Raw genomic sequence first — 21,011 nt, 5'->3', positions numbered from 1 at the left:
AAATGTATCATTACTATGCCTATACAATACAATATAAACTCATATTTTTTAATTCAGTCCTCTACTGAAGACAAAACAAAGTCAGTGACTTCTACAGAGCAAAGAATACCAATATCAACGAAAACATTTGATAGTAGTACATTTGCTTTACCTGAAATAGAAAAATCGATCGAAACGAAGAAGGAAATTGTCAAAAGTATTACTCCCACAAACCTCGCCGAAAAAATTTCATCTCAATCATCTGAAAGTCATTATCACACGTCTAGTCAATTTAGCGAATCAAAATCAGAATCGAAATCGGAAAAATTCTTCACAAAAGAATCTGCACAAGCACCTACAATTGTTAGAAGTGTTGATAACGCCAGTTTTACGGTTCCTGAAGTTGAAAAATCAGTCGTTTCAAAAATGGAAGTTTTCAAATCTTCCAGTCCAATAAATCTACAAGAGCATGCCTCAAAATCATCTGAAAGTCAGGTCTACAGTTCAACATCTTCTAAATACGGCGATCTAACAAGCAAAGTACCAGATGTTGCTCCACAAAGCTTTTCTACTATTGACAGTGCACGATATGTGTTTCCAGATGGAGAAAAGTCGGTTGTTTCAAAAACAGAAGTTTACAAGTCAAGTACGCCATATGGTACTGAAGAAAAGAAAGTATTTCAGACGTCGAGTTCCTCAATGTCACAATCGCATTCCTCTACGAGTGAAAAGTTCATTAAAAGTGAATCATCCGCTGATAAAGTTCCATTTCCACATCCTGAAATTGACAAATCAGTGGTTTCAAGAAGAGAAGTTTTTAAATCTTCAAGTCCAATTAATTTGCAAGAGCATATCTCTAAATCACATGGAAGTCAAGCTTATAGTTCAACTTTCTCATCTCAGTATGGCGATTTAGCAAGGAAAGAACCTGAAGTTGCTCCTCAGAGGTTTTCTACTATCGACAGTGCGAAATACGTATTTCCAGATGGCGAAAGCTCTGTAGTATCAAAAACCGAAGTTTTTAAATCAAGTACACCATACGGAACTCAAGAAAAAAAAGTATTTGAAACTTCAAGTTCTTCTATGTCACAATCATATACTTCTGGTAGCGAAAAATTCGTTAAAAGCGAGTCTTCTACTGGCAAAACTGCATTTCCTGACATATCTTCGAAAACCGAAATCTTTAAATCCAGCGATTTAGTAAAAAGGGAACCAGTAATTGCTCCACAGAGGTTTTCCACCGTCGATAGTGCGAAATACGTTTTCCCTGATGGGGAAAAATCTGTAGTTTCCAAATCTGAAGTGTACAAATCTAGTACGCCATATGGAACTCAAGAAAAAAAAGTATTTCAAACTTCAGGTTCTTCTATGTCACAATCATATACTTCTGGTAGCGAAAAATTCGTCAAAAGCGAATCTTCTACTGGCAAAACTGCATTTCCTGACATATCTTCGAAGACCGAGATCTTTAAATCTAGCGATTTAGTAAAAAGGGAACCAGAAATTGCTCCACAGAGGTTTTCCACCGTCGATAGTGCGAGATACGTTTTCCCAGATGGTGAAAAATCTGTAGTTTCCAAATCTGAAGTGTATAAATCTAGCACGCCATATGGAACTCAAGAAAAAAAGATATTCCAAACATCAAGTTCTTCGATGTCACAATCATATTCATCTTCAGGTGATAAATTAATCAAAAGTGAATCGTCTATTGATAAAGGAACACATTTCTTGCCAGAAGCACCAACTTCTCTTATTTCGAAAACTGAAATAATAAGAAAGGAGACGCCATCGGAATTCGAAAGAAAATCGTTTCTTCAGTCAACGTCGCAGTCGCAGTTCACCACAGAAGCGAATAAAACGCCATTTACAACAACCACGATAGACAGTGCTAGTTACAGTATACCAGAGGTTGAACGTTCTGTTGTTTCAAAAACAGAAATTTCGAAAACAACTACACCTTACAGTCACCAAGGAGAAACATTAACATCCGAAAGTAAATCTTCTGAGTCGTCTATGTTTTCACAAAGTCAGCAATCATTCATGAAAGAAACACAAGTATCAAAAGAATCTAAAGTTATTACATTGGACCATACAACTCCGGAAGTTCCAAAAGTACCATCATTACCAAAATTCATCGTTCCGGAGGTTCCGATTACTAGCAGAGAAGTGATTCTTAAAACTGATGTCAGTGGACCGGTAACCACAGAAACAAAGAAGGAGTCATTTACTGGAGAAGCTGGATTTCAAACATCTTCAAAACAATCAACAATCGATTTCAGTGTTAAAAAAATTTACAAAGGTGGAGAATCCGAGACAAAAAAGGAAATACAGCATACCCCAGTACCTAGCACTTACAAACGATACGAGGAAATTAGCAAACCAGCCATTGACACGGGTTACAAAACATCAACTTTTCAAAAAGAAACGAAAATCGTAAGTTCAGAAATACCAACAAAATTTTCGGAAACAACGACTACTAAAGAAGAGTTTGTTTTAAAACCTGAACCTCCTCCAGAAATCTGCTACGCTCCAATTCCTGAAACCCACGAAGACACAACTATCAAGACAACCAGAATAGAAAATCACACCGAATTTCCTTCTACAGATCAAACCGTTGAGACGAAAAGTTTTGCCAGCGCGCAGAAACACTTTCAAGAGCTGAGCAAAAAAGAAGAAACTCATTCATCTAGAAAATTCGAAACAGCAGAAAGTGTGCATAAAAGAACTAGATCCGCCTCTCCCAAACCCAATGAAGGAGCAATTGCAATGGAGAAATTGTGGACAAAACAAAAATCATTTGAATATGATACATCCCCATCTGTGTCGTCTTCTTATTCACATATAGTTGAACAACAGCAAGCAACTGCACCTCGTCCCATATCAGCCTTATCTGTTAGCTCTCAAGAGCAATCATTTGAGAAGACACACGAAGAAAAGTCGTACTCAACACAAAGCACGTTGGAAAGGAAGTGGGCTCCGTTTGAAAAAAAGCGTGAATCTCGTTTTGAAAAGACAAAGATTGTGTCTGCTCCTGAACCGATACATTATGTTGCTGAAGTAACTGGTCTTCAGCATCAATTTAAACATGACTCATTTCAAGAAGCAACTCACTCGGAAGGTAAATATTTAAAAGATGAGATATCAAAAGAGTACAGAGAAGAAATCAAAGATATAAACAATATTAAGCTGTCTCAATTAAAAAAAACTTGGCCGCCGCCAAGCTCAGAAGAGCATGTTTTAACAAGCACTAGTAAAATAATTTCTGCTTCATCATCCACAACTCCATCAGTTCATTCATTATCAGTTAGGCCCGTTTCAGTCCAAGATATTACAGACGAAGTATATTTAGAACCTGGACCACCTCCAGAAATCGGTTATGCTCCTCCAGTAGAGAGACGCCAATCATATGTTGAATTAATAGAACAAGACTTAGAAAGAAATTTAGAAAAAGAACCCGCCAAATTGCCCGCTGGAGCTGTCCGCACCATCCCGCCGCCTCTTCCGCCTAAAAATGAGCAATACCAACCGCCCCCAATTCCTGCAAAACCAATTAAATTTGTTGAGCCACCGAAAAAGGTAAAAAAAGACGTAGAATCAAAACCATTCGAAAGGTTCCCTGATCTTGAACCGTTCCCGTTTTCACCCGAACCGGAAAAACCAAAACCACTAAAAGCTGGTCCTCCACCGACACCTTCGAAGTTTGTTAAAGGCAGATTTACTGACAGTGATTATGAAAGTGACATTGAGGCAGTGCGAATTCCTGCAAAATGGAAACCATCTGTGAGTGACACCGAAGAACCTTCGTATAAAAAGGTACGACCACCGACGGTTTCACCTTCATTTCGTTCTCGGTCAGTTGAACCTGAACCTTTACCTCCATCGAAATTTGATCAGCCACCAGAATCAAGTGGCCCTCCTAGGCCAACAATTGACTTCCGAAAAACGATAAAACGAGATGCAGCATTGGAAAGAAAATTAGCGAGGCACAGTTTCCCAAAGGCACAGGAATCTCCTAGACAACCAGTTGCTCCTACGGAACCTGTACTTAAACCCGGATCTCCACCTATCTTCATGGAGGCACCACCACCACCAAGACAAAAGCCAGAATCCCCCAAAGTCAAACATAAACCTGTTATAGATGGTTATATGGCAGACACTGACGAACCAAGAACTTTGGTCAGAAAAACCTTTAAAGAGGACAACCTTAAAACGGAACAGAAACAAACGCTGTATTCCGATGCTAACTTTCAGAAATCATATGAGCAAACCCGAACATCGCATGCGCCACCTCCAAGAATATACAAGAAACATATATCATCTTCGACGAAAAAGGTTCGATTACACAGATAATGTGTGCATTATGTCGTTGTTTTACAGCAATTCTTTTAGCCTTTTTGCAAGCACAGCATGGCTTTACTTTTATTATTTGTACCTTATCTGTTTTTTTCTTTTTTTTATGTATTTTGTATATTGTTTTACTGTGTTTGGTTTTTCTTTCTCGTACAGCCTGTAGTCAAATTACTCATGATCAACCTGATGTTTTAGGAATTAGTTTCGACCCCCATAATAACGAATATTTCAACGACCGAAACTGTTACCGAAAAGCAGGACAGAAGCGAGACAAGAGAATCGTACAACTATCAAACAGAGTGTTCTAAACCCAAAAAAATGCGTGGCCCTCCTCCGCCTAGTCCTTCAAAGTTTGTAAAAGGCGAATTCCGCGAGAGCGATTACGAGAGTGACTACGACGGTAAAAAAATCCCACCAGTTTGGACTCCTCAAGACACCTCAGTCGAAAAAACGTATAAGCCAGTCAGACCCATACTTACACCCAGCGGACGTCATTCGCAGGCGTCAACTGGTAGGAGAACACCAACTCCACCAACGGAATTTGACAATCCACCTCAGATCACCGGCCCTCCCAGACCCAAATTCGAACCCATTGAAAAACCGGCACCAACTCTTAAAGTTGATAAATTCATGAAGCATGAAGAGAAGAAACAAGTAGTTCATAAACCAAAACCTGTCGCGGCAAAACCACAACCAATTGCAGACGTGATCATCGCTACACCTGCAGCACCTGAGCGAGAGATATGTCTTCAACCAGGCACTCCACCAGAAATAGGTTTTGCTCCAGGACCACAGGCAACCCAGTACTATAAATCAACAACAAGCACACCGTATCACAATGCTGTACAAACTGAAACATCGAACGTAATGCACTTTAAAGAATCCACAGAAAACAGTCAACGAACTGTAAGTTTACAACAAACAAGGAAGGTTATAACTTTCGGAAAGCAAGATTCTTCCTCTTTATCTCAATACACGTCTGAAAGAAGACGAAGTGCTCCTCCGCCAACCAGGCCCAAAAAATTCATTCCTGGAGAGTTTAGAGAAAGTGACTACGAAAGCGAAGTTGAAACAGCGAAAATAAGGCCGCTTTGGGTACCATCAGAAAGTGATAATGAAGAACCCCGTTATAGAAAAGTAAAGCCACCTCAACCAACCAGGTCCTTGAGTCTTTCAGGAGCCGGAAACGAATATTCGTCTTCAGTAGAAACTAAAAGTAGCAGCAGACAAGAAAGTAGTCAATCATCGTACTACCACAAAATGTCAAAAGAAGAATCTTCCAGAAATCAATCTTCGAAACAATCAGAATCTTCCAAAGAATTAGTATATCAACCCGGACCTCGACCGGAATATGGATACATGCCTGAAAAAATAGCAAAATCAGAAGCGACTAAGTTGGCCTCAAAACATATGGAAGATATGACGCATTCGTTTAAATCCAAAACACAAAACTTCGTGTCTGATATCATGAGCGATATTAGTAAGAAGAAAACTTCTTCAACAACTGACAAAAGAAATGGCGAAACGGACGCACAAGTTTATCGGGAAGACTCTCGTGCAGCACAATATGGTAGTCAGAGTAAGTGATTACGTTAAATCCCTATTTGTACAATGTCCATTTTTAGGTACTAAACATGTCGATCCTGACACTGGGTTAATCTATTTCAAGTACGATTTTGGTTATGAGTTTGGAATTATTCTTCCCGGTGAGGGTAAAAGTGGGGAAATACCTGTTCCTAAAAAGACAATAATAGAACCCCCTAAGAGAAGTCGCGATATTGAAATGCCCGTTTACCATGAAACCACAAAGTCCCAGGGTGCGCCCCCCAATAAACTCACCGTTCCCACTAAAACGGTCAGATGGGAACCAACATCGGAAAGTGAAATGTCCGAATACGAGAGTGACGGAAGAAAAAAGGGAATCGGAAATCGTTGGGAACAATCCTCAGCTAGTCCTGTATCTCTTTCGCCAAGCCTTCCTAGCACTTCTCCGGCATTTAATCAATATGGATCTGGTACGTAGTTATATATATATAACAAATTAAAAACGAAAAAATATTTATACTCCAACGTGTTTTCTAATTATAGGACGAGGAGTGGAAACTCCAACTAGTACACCTGGAACAAGTACACCAGGTAGTACTTCTGCCAGTTATTCTACGAAGAAGAATATGCAAGCTCAAAGAGCACCATTATTCATTACGGTATTTAAATAAATTGTTATTTATTGTCGAAATATATCCATATGTAGCAGCTTATTAAATTAAATCGCTACTTTCAATTCTGCAATGAATAGTTGGATTGTTAATTGTTTATTATAACCTCAAACGAATACATGTATTAAAGTTTTAAATGCGGTGGTGTAATTAAAGAAACTAATTCCCCGAGATAAAAATGTTCAGTCTCTCGGAGTCTCTGAAAGCGAGACTCTAGTCTCCGTCTCTCATCGATTCTCTCTGATGTCGCTGAGAGAGACTGTCAAAAAAACTGTTTAGCGTCTCTGAACGAGAGACTCGAGTCGCTCATAGAGAGATCCTCATTCCGTATCCAGTCTCTGAAGGAGAGACTCGAATCTCTCAATAAGTGGTGTCTCGATGGACATGGTTAAAATTTTCTAAGTTCAACATATTTCAGAGATCCCAGTCTTTCAACGAGAGACTCAAGTCTTTTACTCTTTAAGTTTCATTCATTCAGTCACTCTGTGAGAGACTCGAATCTCTGAATTATCAATTTTATCGTTCGAGTCTCTCATACAGAGACTGTGAGAGATCCATTAAAACGCCTAAGCAATAACTGAGAGACTGTGAACGACTGTGGGAGTCGCTCCCAGAGACGCTGAAAGACTCTGAGAGACTGGAGATAACCTCACCAAAGTAAAGTCCAATTCAGGTCAAAGGTCACTAAATATATATGAATCAAACAGAAACACAGAAGAACTACAAAAATGCTGTGTTTGGGAAATTTCCACTTTCTCTTTCTTTCTAGAAATAGTTTATGAAATTTCACTAGGGGATGCTAAGAAAACAGACAGTTAAAAGCTATATAAGTCTATACTCTTTTATCATGCCGAAATTGTATACATATGTCTTATTCTTTTTACGAACACCGTACAGCTCGGAAAGCCCACGAATGCGCCCACAAAAGCCAAGAGACGGCGGACTCGGTCAACTCGACAAACCGTTGCACCGCGCATACGTAGTCGATCCAAACGTTGCACCGCGCAAAACATGAATCGGTATTTGAGAGGTATAATTAATTGAAATGAAACAATTATATTGAAGCTTTGTCATAAATCGTATGGCCTGCACGATAAGAGCGATTTTGACTAAACTCGTTAGTTATAAATTTTGCTTCAGAAGATTAACTATTCTAAAGAAAAATACCTACAGTATATAACGATCCTGCTGAACGATTAATTTGCTGATTTGGAATTGAAAGTAGCGAATTATTCGTAATGGCTCTAACATATACAAGTATACATCCTTTTATTCTAAAATACGTAATAACTTTGCTTTATTTACAGCCACTACGTGACATTGCCGTGGTGAAGGGCCAACCAGCAAGATTTGAATGCATAGTTCAATCTGAAACGACTCCAACTGTGCTATGGTCAAAAGATGGAATGGTTATTTCTAATACTCCCAATCACCAGCTCTTCTTTCGGAATGGAGTATGTCGACTTACTATACCACAGGCTTATCCAGGTATGAATATGATAAAAAATGTATTAATTCTTAACGATATGATTAGTAAAGTTGAAAAAAAGCATGTATATTATCTGCAACACTGGGAACTCTATAGCGGTGTAGACTAAACAACACAAAAAGGGAGTCCAGTCGTCAACGCGGGATGGGGGGGAGTGTTGGAGTTCGAACACATCCGAAAAGTGTTTTATTTAGTGTCACCCAACTGCCCTGATGGTATTTCATACATAAGTTTCTGTGCATATTTTCACAAATTTCACCGTGATATATATGATCAGACAATTCCTTAGATATTAGTCCGATTCCAGGTCCATCTAGCCTAGTCCAAGTTTTTCTGTGGGTTCCTTAAATCATTTAGGCATACAGACAGTCTTTCACTTCATTTTTGCCTCCATTTCGTCCATCTTATCTGACTTTTCGTTTTTAGCACGTTTTACAAAAACTATACCGAACAAAGTTTTAAACTAAATGTATCTGAGGAAATAAAATTTCTTATTAGCTGTTACAGTAAATGTACGACAAATTATTAGACAAATTAAAACACTTTTTATATTGCTTGAAATTTGCCATTTTTGGTTGGCAGAGTATTTTGGAATCAAATGCGCTAGGTATATTTATGATAGCTATTCCTGCCAAAATTGCATAAGAAATCTTTCAATTCAAATCTCATTTTGGCATATCCCCAAATCAAAAGTATTTCTAGTATAAAATTTACGTCTCAACGGAGAATTAAACCGAAAATAAAAACAATTTATGCAAAAAATATTGACCTAAACATAAAAGAAATCATAAATTAAGAATTGTTTACTAATATTTTGGTAGTAAAGCAAATTTGAGTTTAAATTCTTAGTCAAAACTTTCATGAAATACTCCAGTAGCACCAAATACCCAAAAGATCGCAGTATACTGCCTCTATTGCGATATTACATAAACTTGCTCTTTAGGGCCTTCTCCGGCTCGGTCACTAATTTACTGCCCAAAGCGCCATGATGAGATCTAAAGAGATCGAAATTGCGATCCAAAATTATACGTTTGTATTAATTGATTTACGTGTGTTTATCATTTATTTTTTAACCCAAGAAATACTTTAGTAGCAGAAAATACCCACTAGGTGGCGAAATACTGCCTCTGTTGGAATATTTCATAAACCAAATGTTATTGACTGCCAAACTAAATAGCAGAAGGAGGACTAGAATCGTTGTAACCGAATACGTGTTTATTTATGTAATTTTAATGATTTGACAGAACTACACAACCACTATAAATCAACAATTAACCCTGCCAAATACCACGAATGTTACATAACTTAAGCCAAGCGTTTGCTATAATTAGCTTACAATGCATCATTAGACGCCAATCAACACTATCTGTTGTAATTAACAGTTGCTTTACCAGGAGGTGCTTTCGAATTTCACGTTAACAATAACTTCTGTAAATGTTAACCTTCATGGATTTGCAATTTTTTACATAATACCGTATTTCAAAACTTTGAGCATTGAATCCCCTTCGTGAATATGATCCGCGAATTTATAAAAATACAATTTTAATAGAGAATTGTACGACTTAAGATCGCCAAGTGCCTCAATACCCACTAACAGTAGATGATAAAGCTTATGTGAATGCGTGATCTCCAATTTTTTGCATCCTTGGTGGGGTTTAATTTAAATGAATACAAAATATTAAGATACAAGCTATATATCGCCATCTACTGTTATTTCGTATTAATTTCAGTACCTCATATGTTTGGCAAGGGCCTAAATAAGGTAAATTGTTCATCAAAAGCTTACTGCTCTTTACAAAAGTTATCCGAAAGTTTAGGTATAACGCAATAACTTTGAAAGCAGTGAACCACCTGCAGTTACAGGATTCTAAATAGGAATATCATTAATGTCCGGGAGTGATGACATTTGGGAAAGAATCAGTAAACATAGGGGTACACATACCTAACTGTTGAACGCATAAAGCTAAAATTTGCCGTTGGGGTGTTGTTTAGAAAAATATTTGTAGAACCCTTTTACGACCTGAAACAATACTACCTTCACATCTAATCGACATGATCATTTATTAGGATTGACTTTTTCAGATGACGCTGGTACTTATAGCTGCACTGCAACGAATCCTGTGGGAGCTGTTAGCACGTCTGCGACCCTACAAGTTCCAGGTGAGAGGCGTTCACAGTACATTTAACAAGGTGGAGGAACTGACCCCCTTTTACTCTAAACTTAACGTGTAAAATATATATATATATTATTTGTATATTGCTTGCACCACTTTCGAGCTGTTAGCTTATTGGGTTAAGGATATCTCGGTCAACATCTTACTTATTTGATTAACTTTATACCCTTCCAGCAACTTATTTTCATAAAAAGGCAACATTAAAAAGAACCCGTATATTAATCTTAAATTAATTTATTACTAGTGGAAGCTCATAACTTTTGCCGTAAAGTTAATCCATTTGTTAATAAATTTTCTAATTTTGTATTGGTTACACGTATACAATCATGAAATTTATAAACTTTTTGAAATTATGCTCCTTTTGGCGAGTTATGGGTAAAATATTAGCTCAGAGTGACTGCGTGTTATCGAGCACTTGTTTAGTTCGAGCATATAGTGCTATAGTTTTGGCAGTCGCCACTGTTCGTACTCCACCATGACATTATTCAAATACGTAACCGAATACGTTTCAAAAACTACATTATGTAAATAATGGTCAATAAATATATAAATAACTTTACATAGAAGTACCTATAACCTCACATGTATTTATATTTCTTCTTTTCTTTCTGGAATAAAATTTTGAACTCTGTTAAATAAGGGTATAGGGTTAATCTGCCAACAATTATCTATTGCCACTGCCTATTTACGAACTTTACTACTACTTGCCATTTGTATGATACGTTTTTGCCCCTTGTCTAACGAAACCGTTACAATTCTAGTCTTTATTTATATGTTGTACCGCATGTGCCTTGTCGTAAATATATTTACATACATATAGATATTATACCTACCGATCCCATAATATTAAGAATGTACCCATTCGGTTTTTAATATCTTGGACTATTTTCTAAAGTTGATTATTAATTGATTCATTGTAACATTGTTTTTTTATGGATTATTCTCATTATTCATTTACGTGTGTGATTTGATTATTAAGTTCATGCCTACGTTATTATTTTCTATGTATACACCCTCTCATTTTTGTGATTGTTATGATAAAACGAATAATAATAAAGTTAAAAGCTTTCTTGCAACTGCACTTTCTTATTTTTTTGTCGACACATGAGTATTACAGTGAATGATAGTGGATAATAGTGGGACATTGTTTAATGGGAATAACCTGCAAAGTAAGTACACTAACTCTACTAACGTATGTACTAGAATTTTTAATTCATTAACCACAACTAATACGTACTTAATTATTTGTTGAATTAGTAATAAATTGTAGAATCGTAGTTCTAGATAGTGAGTAGATTTATTACTACAGCAAACGTAGTTCTTATTATTGCGCTTTCACGACCGACGTAGATCGATTAGATGTTATCATCCGAGCTGTTCTACCTTGAACCATGAAATTTTGCTGTTCCAAACGTTTCGCCGGCTTCTTCAGTGGTGGCTTGAGTCACGACTCAATGTTTGGAATAGCAAAAGTACATGGACCACCTCAACAAAACGATCTGGAAGACAATATCAAATCGATATTCATATGCTAACCGCAAAACCATATTTATTGATTTGATAATCCAATCGATAGCGTTGGTTTCCTATTTACTTGACCGTATTTGACAATTCCGAATTTTACAGATTAGCGTCTATGTATATTATATTTTTAAATTTTACATACAAAATATTATAATAAAAATGACCAAACTCAATTTGAATGNTTATTTGTAGTAATTAGGGGTGAGTATTCCTTTTTAATTTTTAATTAATATTTACCACAGTCTCCTCCTTCTATTTTTTATACGTTACAGTTCGTGAAAAATTGTTATGATTTTCTAATAAGCTGGCCGAGCAAAATGGGTGTGTAATTTATTTTTTGAAAAGACTCGGTAATGTAAAAGCTTTATTAATACATTTTTCCAATAGCATTAATAATAATAAATTTTGGCAGCGTAGCTAAGAATTATAACAGTCAACAGTCTTCTGTTCGCCGACTTTATAATCTGATCGGACTTTGATTATTATTAATAATTATTAATGCCACGTGAAAATATATTAATCAAACTTATACATAAAGATTATCTCATTAGCTTAACAACTACTTTGACTTAAGGTTGATACAAATTTTTTGTACAATGTAGATAGATATTCCAAAAATGCGAATTACATCCCTACCTTGCAGACAAGTAGTAAATATATACTTGCTACTGGAGCTAAATAAATCATTAGATTAGCCGATTGTTAATTGATTATTTTCAGTTGAATCGAAATAATTGCTGAGGTAGTCCCATCTGTATTATTACTTACATAGGTAGCTCCGACTAAGTTTCAATTTTTTTGATTGGCCAATAAACAAACCATGAAAGCATTGTGCAATAGTCATCAATACATATAAACCATAAATATTTTCTTAGCATATGAAATTAAGTAAGTAAAAAACCGCACGCTCTTTTGTTTTTTGATTGGTAATATGATTTTCCACTTCTTTTTGTTTTATATTTAATCAGACAATGATTTGAAACAATGTTTTCACAAATATATGAACATTTGTTCCGGCTAAAACGATTAGTCGAAATTGCTTACACCAAATGTTTCGTGTAATAAAATCTTAAGAAAAACAATTAAACCGGGAACTCGCCCACTTAAAATTGATGGAAAATTGCCCAAGGGGATTTTAAAAATAGATCCAAGTAATGTGTTTCACAAAATACGGATAAATCATACGGTTCAAAAATGATTTGTTTACCATAAAAAGCATTCATTTTAACATGCACTTAACGTTGTACAGTGGATAATAAATTATTACGAAACTACAACTACAACAAGTTATTAATTATACTTAGCTATTAAAATGTTTCACGATCTCAAGCAAATCAAGAAATCTTATTATGTGAGCCACTAGTAGGAGAAGAACAAAAGGCGCTATGGAAGTCAATAAGCAAAAGAAGAGATACGATTATAGGTCACCTTCTGAAACATGAAGGGTTATTTAGAGACATATTAAAAGCAGAAATAAGTGTAAATAGGTACAAAGGCAGACTAAGATTAAATTAGATTAGATTACTGTTATGGATGTGGAGTATTGTAAGTTTTAAATACATATAAGGTTAGCTGAAGACATTAAGAAAGTGTGGAGATGCGTGACGACCCTATAATGATAATGATAATAATGATTGTGATGATGTATATTAACATAAAACAAAAGAGTACTGCATAAGCGACAAATGGATACTATTTAGATAACAAACAGATAGAAAGACGAAAAACAATTTTTAGATTGATATTGGCGAAAACGAGCTGTTCCTTCAAATTTGTGGTCGAATAAAGGGGCTGTATACGCCCTCTTTGCGAATGTGGCGCTCTTCTCATAGATTTATACCTATCTATAGTCAGAATTAGACCAGAACTTTTACAAATATGAAAGCGATTCGAGATCTACTTGAACTATCAAGCTTCCTCGTTATTAATGTGGTTTTATTTATATCACTGCCTCACTTGGTTACAAATACTATTTCGAATCGCATAGTATCGCTTGTATACAACAAACGAAAGAAGATGCAAGCATTATAAGAATAGATAGTAAAACGTTATACTGAGGAAGCCTATAAAAACCATTTTTAATTACGTACAACAGTCATGTTGTTTTTGTTTTATAAACGAAATTTTCTTTTCTACAGCACGCAATTTTCTTATCTTTTTTAACCTGCAATTTTGTTTTTATAACTCCATTAAAAAAACAGTTTTATTTCTATCTTCTTCACCTATGCTTCTGTCTGTCTATGATATACATCTTAATTGCCAGGTTCAATTATTGATGGATGTCCAGGATTTTTCGGTATTTTTTATTAGTATAAGAGGAAGGAAATTAAATATATATCATGATATTTCTAACATTTGAAAGATGCTACATCAAAGACGTGTTTGTTTCCCTTAAAACAGGATAAAAGTAAAACAAAGGAACTATATCAGTAGGATGCGAAATCAGGCCGCCCGTTAAAAATATATCCAGACACATCTATATAGGTACAAATTGTTCCGATTNATACATCTTAATTGCCAGGTTCAATTATTGATGGATGTCCAGGATTTTTCGGTATTTTTTATTAGTATAAGAGGAAGGAAATTAAATATATATCATGATATTTCTAACATTTGAAAGATGCTACATCAAAGACGTGTTTGTTTCCCTTAAAACAGGATAAAAGTAAAACAAAGGAACTATATCAGTAGGATGCGAAATCAGGCCGCCCGTTAAAAATATATCCAGACACATCTATATAGGTACAAATTGTTCCGATTGTAGTAATTTAAAATTTTTTTATTATTATTTTAGGGAGTCAAACGTTACACTTCACGACAGACGTTGTAGGAAATATCATAAACACAGGAAAGAGATGTCAGATAGAAATTGCAGCGGTCACTAATAAAGAAAAAGGAATAACATTACACCAATTGATGTGTAACAGAAAGGGATGCAGACAAGCAAAATTTGAATATGTTGCCAACATCGGACTTTAAAGAAAGTTCAACATTCTGATGAATTTAGGAAAGCAAAGATGCTTCTTTAAAGATATAATTCCAACCACGAAGTTGTAAAGCCGATCCTAATCATTTGCGTACCTAAACAACCTCTAACCGCTGCAGCGCTCACTATTATTCGGTTATCTCTTTTCATTTTGTCTGTACTACTCATGAAGCATTTCCTAACTTAACAAGGGCGTATTTAAATGTAACAAATGACTACAGTCTCAAGTGGAAATAAAAAGGAAAATACGTCCATTCTCACAGATAATTTATTGTGATTAATTAAAATAAATTAAAAGGAATACTCACCCCTAATTACCACAAATAATTTAATTTGAGCGACAGTCTCGCATTGATAATGCCCACGTATGAAGTGGACGAAACACGTGTCCGCTCAAATAAAATTATTTGAGGTACTTAGGGGTGAGTGTTCCTTTTAATTTTTAATTAATATTTACCACAGTCTCCTCTTTCTAATTTTAATTTATTGCGAAATTGCCAATTTTGATCGTCCGTACTATACTGTGCTAGAGCATATTGAAAGTCGATCCGTACAATTTTGTATAAAATTGGAAAATATAGTTATTCCATAACTTACATGCAGGATAGAAATGTGACATTTTAGCCATTTGAAATACCGCAGTCCCAGCATTATTTTTTAATCATTTCAGGGCAGTTTTATATTAATATAAGGTCAAATTTAACCATCGCAGTGAACGTGCCAACACCCAAACTAGTTACTAGAGAGAATTAAACTTTTAGATAATGTTTGTTTTGTAAACGTTTTGTTACGTATTAGTATAGATAGTAGTGAGGAAGTATAAACTCATACTTATGGGGGTCAGCAAGTCAGAAGATGACTTCCCACAAAATTCGGAGAGTTAATTTGAAATCATTTTTTCGATTTTTTATTTACCCACTACAAACTACCTCCCGGGTTCGATTCCCGGCGGGATGTCATAAATTCGGATAGTCCAGTTGAAAGATACATCCCAAGTGAACCCAAAATAATCCAAATGCATCAATTGAAAAATATGAATATTCACGGTTAAAAATTTATTATAATTATACAAAAGATGACTATTCCACTACTTTATTAACTACCTATGAACGAAATCAGACTTAATTTTCATAATATCATATAAATGCCTCTTATATCTGTTAAAATTAATTCTTTGCGCCTCTATTGAGTGGATGACATTATGATAGACCTTCAACGGGCCCACTTCGAATCCCGCCCATTACCCTTTTTATCACGTATTTTATTTCCCGATATTTCTAAATTTGACTCTGTAAAAGCTGTAGTTGGAAAACAGTAAGACTTATCGGAAAAATTCCTTCACAGACGGATATCCCGTCTCAGTGCGAACGTCATAGGACGCATTCGATGTTGATGAAAAATTTCAAAATCTTTAAAACATTTTGTATTTTATTTTCCTTCGAAATTCAATTTTTTCTGTTCGCGACGGTGAGGATCAACCGTTGGTGAAAGATTTTTTGCGATATCTCTAATACTTTGCGAGATAATATGTGCCCCCGAACTTTTAATTGTCGATTTCAAAAATAACACCAGGCCAAAACTTTCAACAGCTATAACTCTGAAAAGAAATCTACTAGATGGGCGTTTTTAGACTATAGACAATGCACTGTATCTATAGAAAATTTTGATAATAGTTCCATGGAAATCGAACAATTCAATCCGATAATGGGAGCCATTTTGTGGCCTCACAAAAACGCTAAAAAAACGATAGTGCAAATTGCTCGAATTGGCAGGGCTCTAGCGCGCACTCGGAATGTCAGAATTCAAAACTGTTTCAAGTTAAAAACTTGCCACGTCCATTGGGCTTCGAACGAGCCCTATTTGGCAGGTATGGGATGTGGAACTCCTGAGCTATGAATTTTCAAGCGCGACCATGTTCGTGAGCGCAAAATTTCTAAATCTGATACTGTAAAAGTCGTAGCTGGAAAACGGTAAGACTTATCAGAAAAATTCTTTCACAGGCGGATGTTCCATCTCTATTGAATGGATGACATTATGATAGATCATCAACGGGCCCACTTCGAATCCCGCCCATTACCCTTTTTATCACGTACTCTATTTCCCGATAATATTAAACATGAACTGTAGTACACCTAATAATTAACTGTTCTGGATAATATTGTGAATTAGGTACCTACTCCTTACCTTACTCCACCATTGATCTATTTTAAGAAAATTTATCATCAGATTATATTTGTTCGGTTTGGTTTGAAATAATACTTATTATACCTACCTTAAATTTTTTATCGTGACTGATTTTAGTATATGCCTATTTATAAATTCAAAAAGCGATGGAGGGTTTGTAAATTTAGCAAACCTGAGCTGTTTTGAACATTCAGCAGCCGTTGAGTCACTAGCTGTGATCTTTCCAAAAATACTCGTTCTCGATTTCTTTTCAAAAAACCCACTATGCAAGGAGAAAATATTACACCTGCATGTGTATGACTGCTTCAATTTTCAAAATAAACGATATGTATTAAAAAAAATGCCTGCGTACGTACCTACATTGCAAGCGATACTTTTGTTCTCCATTTAAATTTCTTTAATGTATTAAAAACACAAAGAATAATTAGTACAATAATATGCGATGATACTTTCTATCCATAAATCTCTTTATATTTCATAGCCAGTATTGTATTCCGCCGATAAATAAGTATTATCGTTTTTTTAATGATTTCTGTTAAAAAGTCGACTTACGCATATGTGTTTAGGTAATTCCTTTCTAAATAACTCTTAGTTAAACATACCTACTTTTTCCTTTGAGTACCTACGTTATAACCGAATTTTACTGTACGTATAGTACATTACATCTGTACCTAATTTCCAAAATGTATTAGGTATTCCAATTTAATCAAAATCAGGGTCATACCCAAGGGGGTTCAAACTCTCTTCCTGTGATTCTGTGGAATAAAAGAAAAACGGTAAAAAAGCGATAGTGCAAATTGCTCGAATTGGCAGGGCTCTAGCGCACACCAGGAATGTCAGAATTCAAAACTGTTTAAGTTAAAAACTTGCCACGTCCATTGGGCTTCGAACGAGCCCTATTTGACAGGTATGGGACGTGGAACTCCTGAGCTATGAATTTTCATCCGCGACCATGTTCGTGAGCGCAAAATTTCTAAATCTGATTCTGTAAAACTCGTAGCTGGAAAACGGTAAGACTTATCGGAAAAATTCTTTCACAGACGGATGTCCCGTCTCAGTGCGAATGTCATAGGATGTCTGCGGTCGCATTCGGTGTTAATGAAAATCTCAAAATTTTTAAAAAAATTTGTATTTTATTTTCCTTCTAAATTCAATTTTTTGTTCGAGACGGTGAGGGTCAACCGTTGGTGAAAGAATTTTTGCAATATCTCCAATACTTCCAAAGATATGTAATTAACCCTTATTTTAAAATTTTACTACAGTTTGTTTATTATTTCTTTTTAACGATTACATATTGAACCGAAGCCCAAAACTGCGGTATTTTCTTCTGAAGCATGGTGCATTTGCTTTAGGTTTTATCTGCGATAAGTGAATGAGATTTTTAATTCTTGCACAACTCCATTACAATAACATAAACAATAATAAAAGCATTGGCGTCACATTATTTATTAATTCAGTTATAATTATATTTTCAGTGGTTTTCTCAAGTGGAGGAAATTTAAATTTTTAACGTTAGTTCAATGTAGTATACCAAATGGTGCAATATTTCGTAATTATAGAAAACAAACCGCCCAAATTAAGTAAAAAATACCCTAAAATAAAATTTAATATGTAGGAAAGATGCCAATTTAGTAGTAGCCAAGTTAATGTCACATATAAATTGTTGGTCAAAAATAAATTTCCCGAGAAAACAGAAGATTAGAGAAGAGAATACTGAAAACTTAGTATTTATCTACCTTCACTTCGATAAACAACAATAACTTCGAATAATGAAATGTAGAATTCAAAAATGCATGAAAGGAAGGATAAATTATATAATTTTTACCTGTTGTATAAAACGTTATTATCTTAAATCTGAATAATCATTATCTATGCTTAAGCTAATCTGGAACAAAATACGGTCACATCTTTATATCTTAAGCTTAAATGGTGCGAATAAATTGAATCAGCAATGAAAAAAAAGTAAAGAACTAATTAATGAGTCAAATTGTCTAATAAAGTAGACAATTTATTAGTTAATTTTATCAGAATTACCCATTTATAAATACAATTCACGTCTCAAGATATTATCAATCTTCTGGTAGTTCAAATGTCAAAGTGTTTTATAGCTCTTCTAAATTCAAGCCCGATAGTTGATATGAAATTTAAAAATAATATTACATTCCATCTACTTTGAACGCCCCCACTCAGCCGAACTTGTAAAAAATATTGCGTCAAACCTAGGTGTAAATAAGAGGCATTGAACACGTTTATTCCGAAATATAATGTTAGAAATTTTAATAATAAATATTTCGAAAATTACTCCAAAATAGAAAACTATCAACAGGGAATTTCATTATACTCATACCAATTTATTTGGTTTTAAATATTTGTTAACGGTTTATATGTTATGCTATTGCTAAACTCGAAAACATATTTTATTTTAACAAAATAATTAATAAACTCCTAAAGTAAATACACCTAATATAAATATTATGTCAAAGTTTTGTGTCACATGCAATATATTTTAAAACTCCTGTCTACAGATTTTTAAATAAAAACTACTTTCAACCAAGCAAAACCATCTTTTGACAATTGTTTCAAAAACTTCTCGAGGGAAAACGTAAAACTCTATTCTATTCTAATAAACTGTTTAATAATAATAGATTTATGGTCCAGTGTTAAAAAGTCTTATGATAATTCTAGTAAAATTTGTTCAAACATATTAATACATTTCAGATAATATTTAATGAAAATCCACCAATATCCCGATAAAAAATTTCTTCATCTCTTTTCCCATAGTTCACTGCATCATTATGTAGGAAAATTTAAAAAAAAAACACTCATTCAATCTATTTGTGATATTTATGAACAGTAATCTAATCTAGGTCTACCTTTACCCCTCCTAACTCCCGTTTCTGCCTCTAATATGTCTCTGACTAGACCTTTATGCCTGAGAAGGTGTCCTACCAACCTATCTCGCCTATTTCCTATTGACTTCCATAAAGTCTTGTTCTCTCCTATTCTTTTTAATACCTCTTCATTTCTAACCCTCCCTATCCACGGTATCCTCATCATTCGCCTATAACACCACAATTCGAACGCTTCTAACCTTTTCTTTTCCGCCGTACCCACTGTCCATGTTTCGCACCCGTACAGAGCCGTGTTCCAAAAATACACCTTCAGCAACCTTTTTAGAATTTCTAAATTAACCATTCGCGAGCATAGAAGTGACTTCTTTTTATTAAAGGCGACTCGACCCTGCGCTATCCTTTACTTTATATCCCTACTACTCCTTCCGTCCTGACTTATCTGACTTCCTAGATGCCTAAAATCAATCACTTCTTCTAATTTTTCGTCTCCTATCTTTATATTCGCTCTTTCCCTTCTTTTTCTTCCCTTGCATACCAGAATTTTCGTTTTACTTTTATTCATTTTCATACAGTACGTACTGTTTTCTCAGTACCGATTCCATTTTATTTAGAGCTATCTCTAACTCCTTCGTGCTTAATTAATAAGTCTACTACAAAATGATCTGTTTGTTTCTGTTTTAAGTACAAATTCATTATTAGTTAAAACGAATAATAAGTATAGAAGTAGAAGGAATAGAAATTGAATATCGTTTTATTGTTAACTTGTAGATAAAATTCTTATTGTTCCGGAATTTGCCAAAAATGCATGCTGTAAAAACAGCAGGATTCGTTTTAGAGCATTTGTTTTAGATACTGAATAATAAAGTACAAGACATGTACGAATTGTAACTGTTATTAAACGAAATGCAGTAACGCCACTTAAGACATGTAGATGTAACAGATGGGCCAAATTCCAAAAATACACTATCACCATTGGCGACGCTTAGCGTCCTGTCACAATTAGTAGCTTTTTCGTCGCCCACATTTACACTCCAACGCCATACTTTCAGGTTTACGCTTTTATTGCCCTACAAAACAGCCAGGCTATTTCTGAAACTGCATAATCACCAACCAGTGACTAAAGTTTTATGTGATCACAAACAACTTTCTTATTTAGAAGCATTACACCAAAAACCGACATTGTGAAATTTGTTTTCAATTTATAGGAAAAGCATAAATTTTTGAAATCTAGTATGGAAAAAAAAAGTAAACCATTAG

General features: G+C 35.0%; 1 protein-coding gene across 1 annotated transcript in view; it reads left to right on the top strand.

Annotated features, from left to right (window-relative positions):
• The window catches only part of LOC108740273 (titin-like), a 178,816-nt gene that overhangs the window by 104,040 nt on the left and 53,765 nt on the right, over positions 1-21,011 (top strand). Inside the window, 6 exon segments of the mRNA XM_025980141.1 lie at positions 58-4,311; positions 4,525-5,899; positions 5,955-6,344; positions 6,418-6,533; positions 7,853-8,033; positions 10,117-10,210. Of these exon segments, the coding sequence (XP_025835926.1) occupies positions 58-4,311; positions 4,525-5,899; positions 5,955-6,344; positions 6,418-6,533; positions 7,853-8,033; positions 10,117-10,210 (6,410 nt within the window).

The sequence above is a fragment of the Agrilus planipennis genome, unplaced genomic scaffold (assembly GCF_000699045.2).
Source record: "Agrilus planipennis isolate EAB-ADULT unplaced genomic scaffold, Apla_2.0 scaffold188, whole genome shotgun sequence".
Classification (NCBI taxonomy): Eukaryota; Metazoa; Arthropoda; class Insecta; order Coleoptera; family Buprestidae; genus Agrilus; species Agrilus planipennis.
This window is presented reverse-complemented; position numbering and strand designations above follow the sequence as displayed.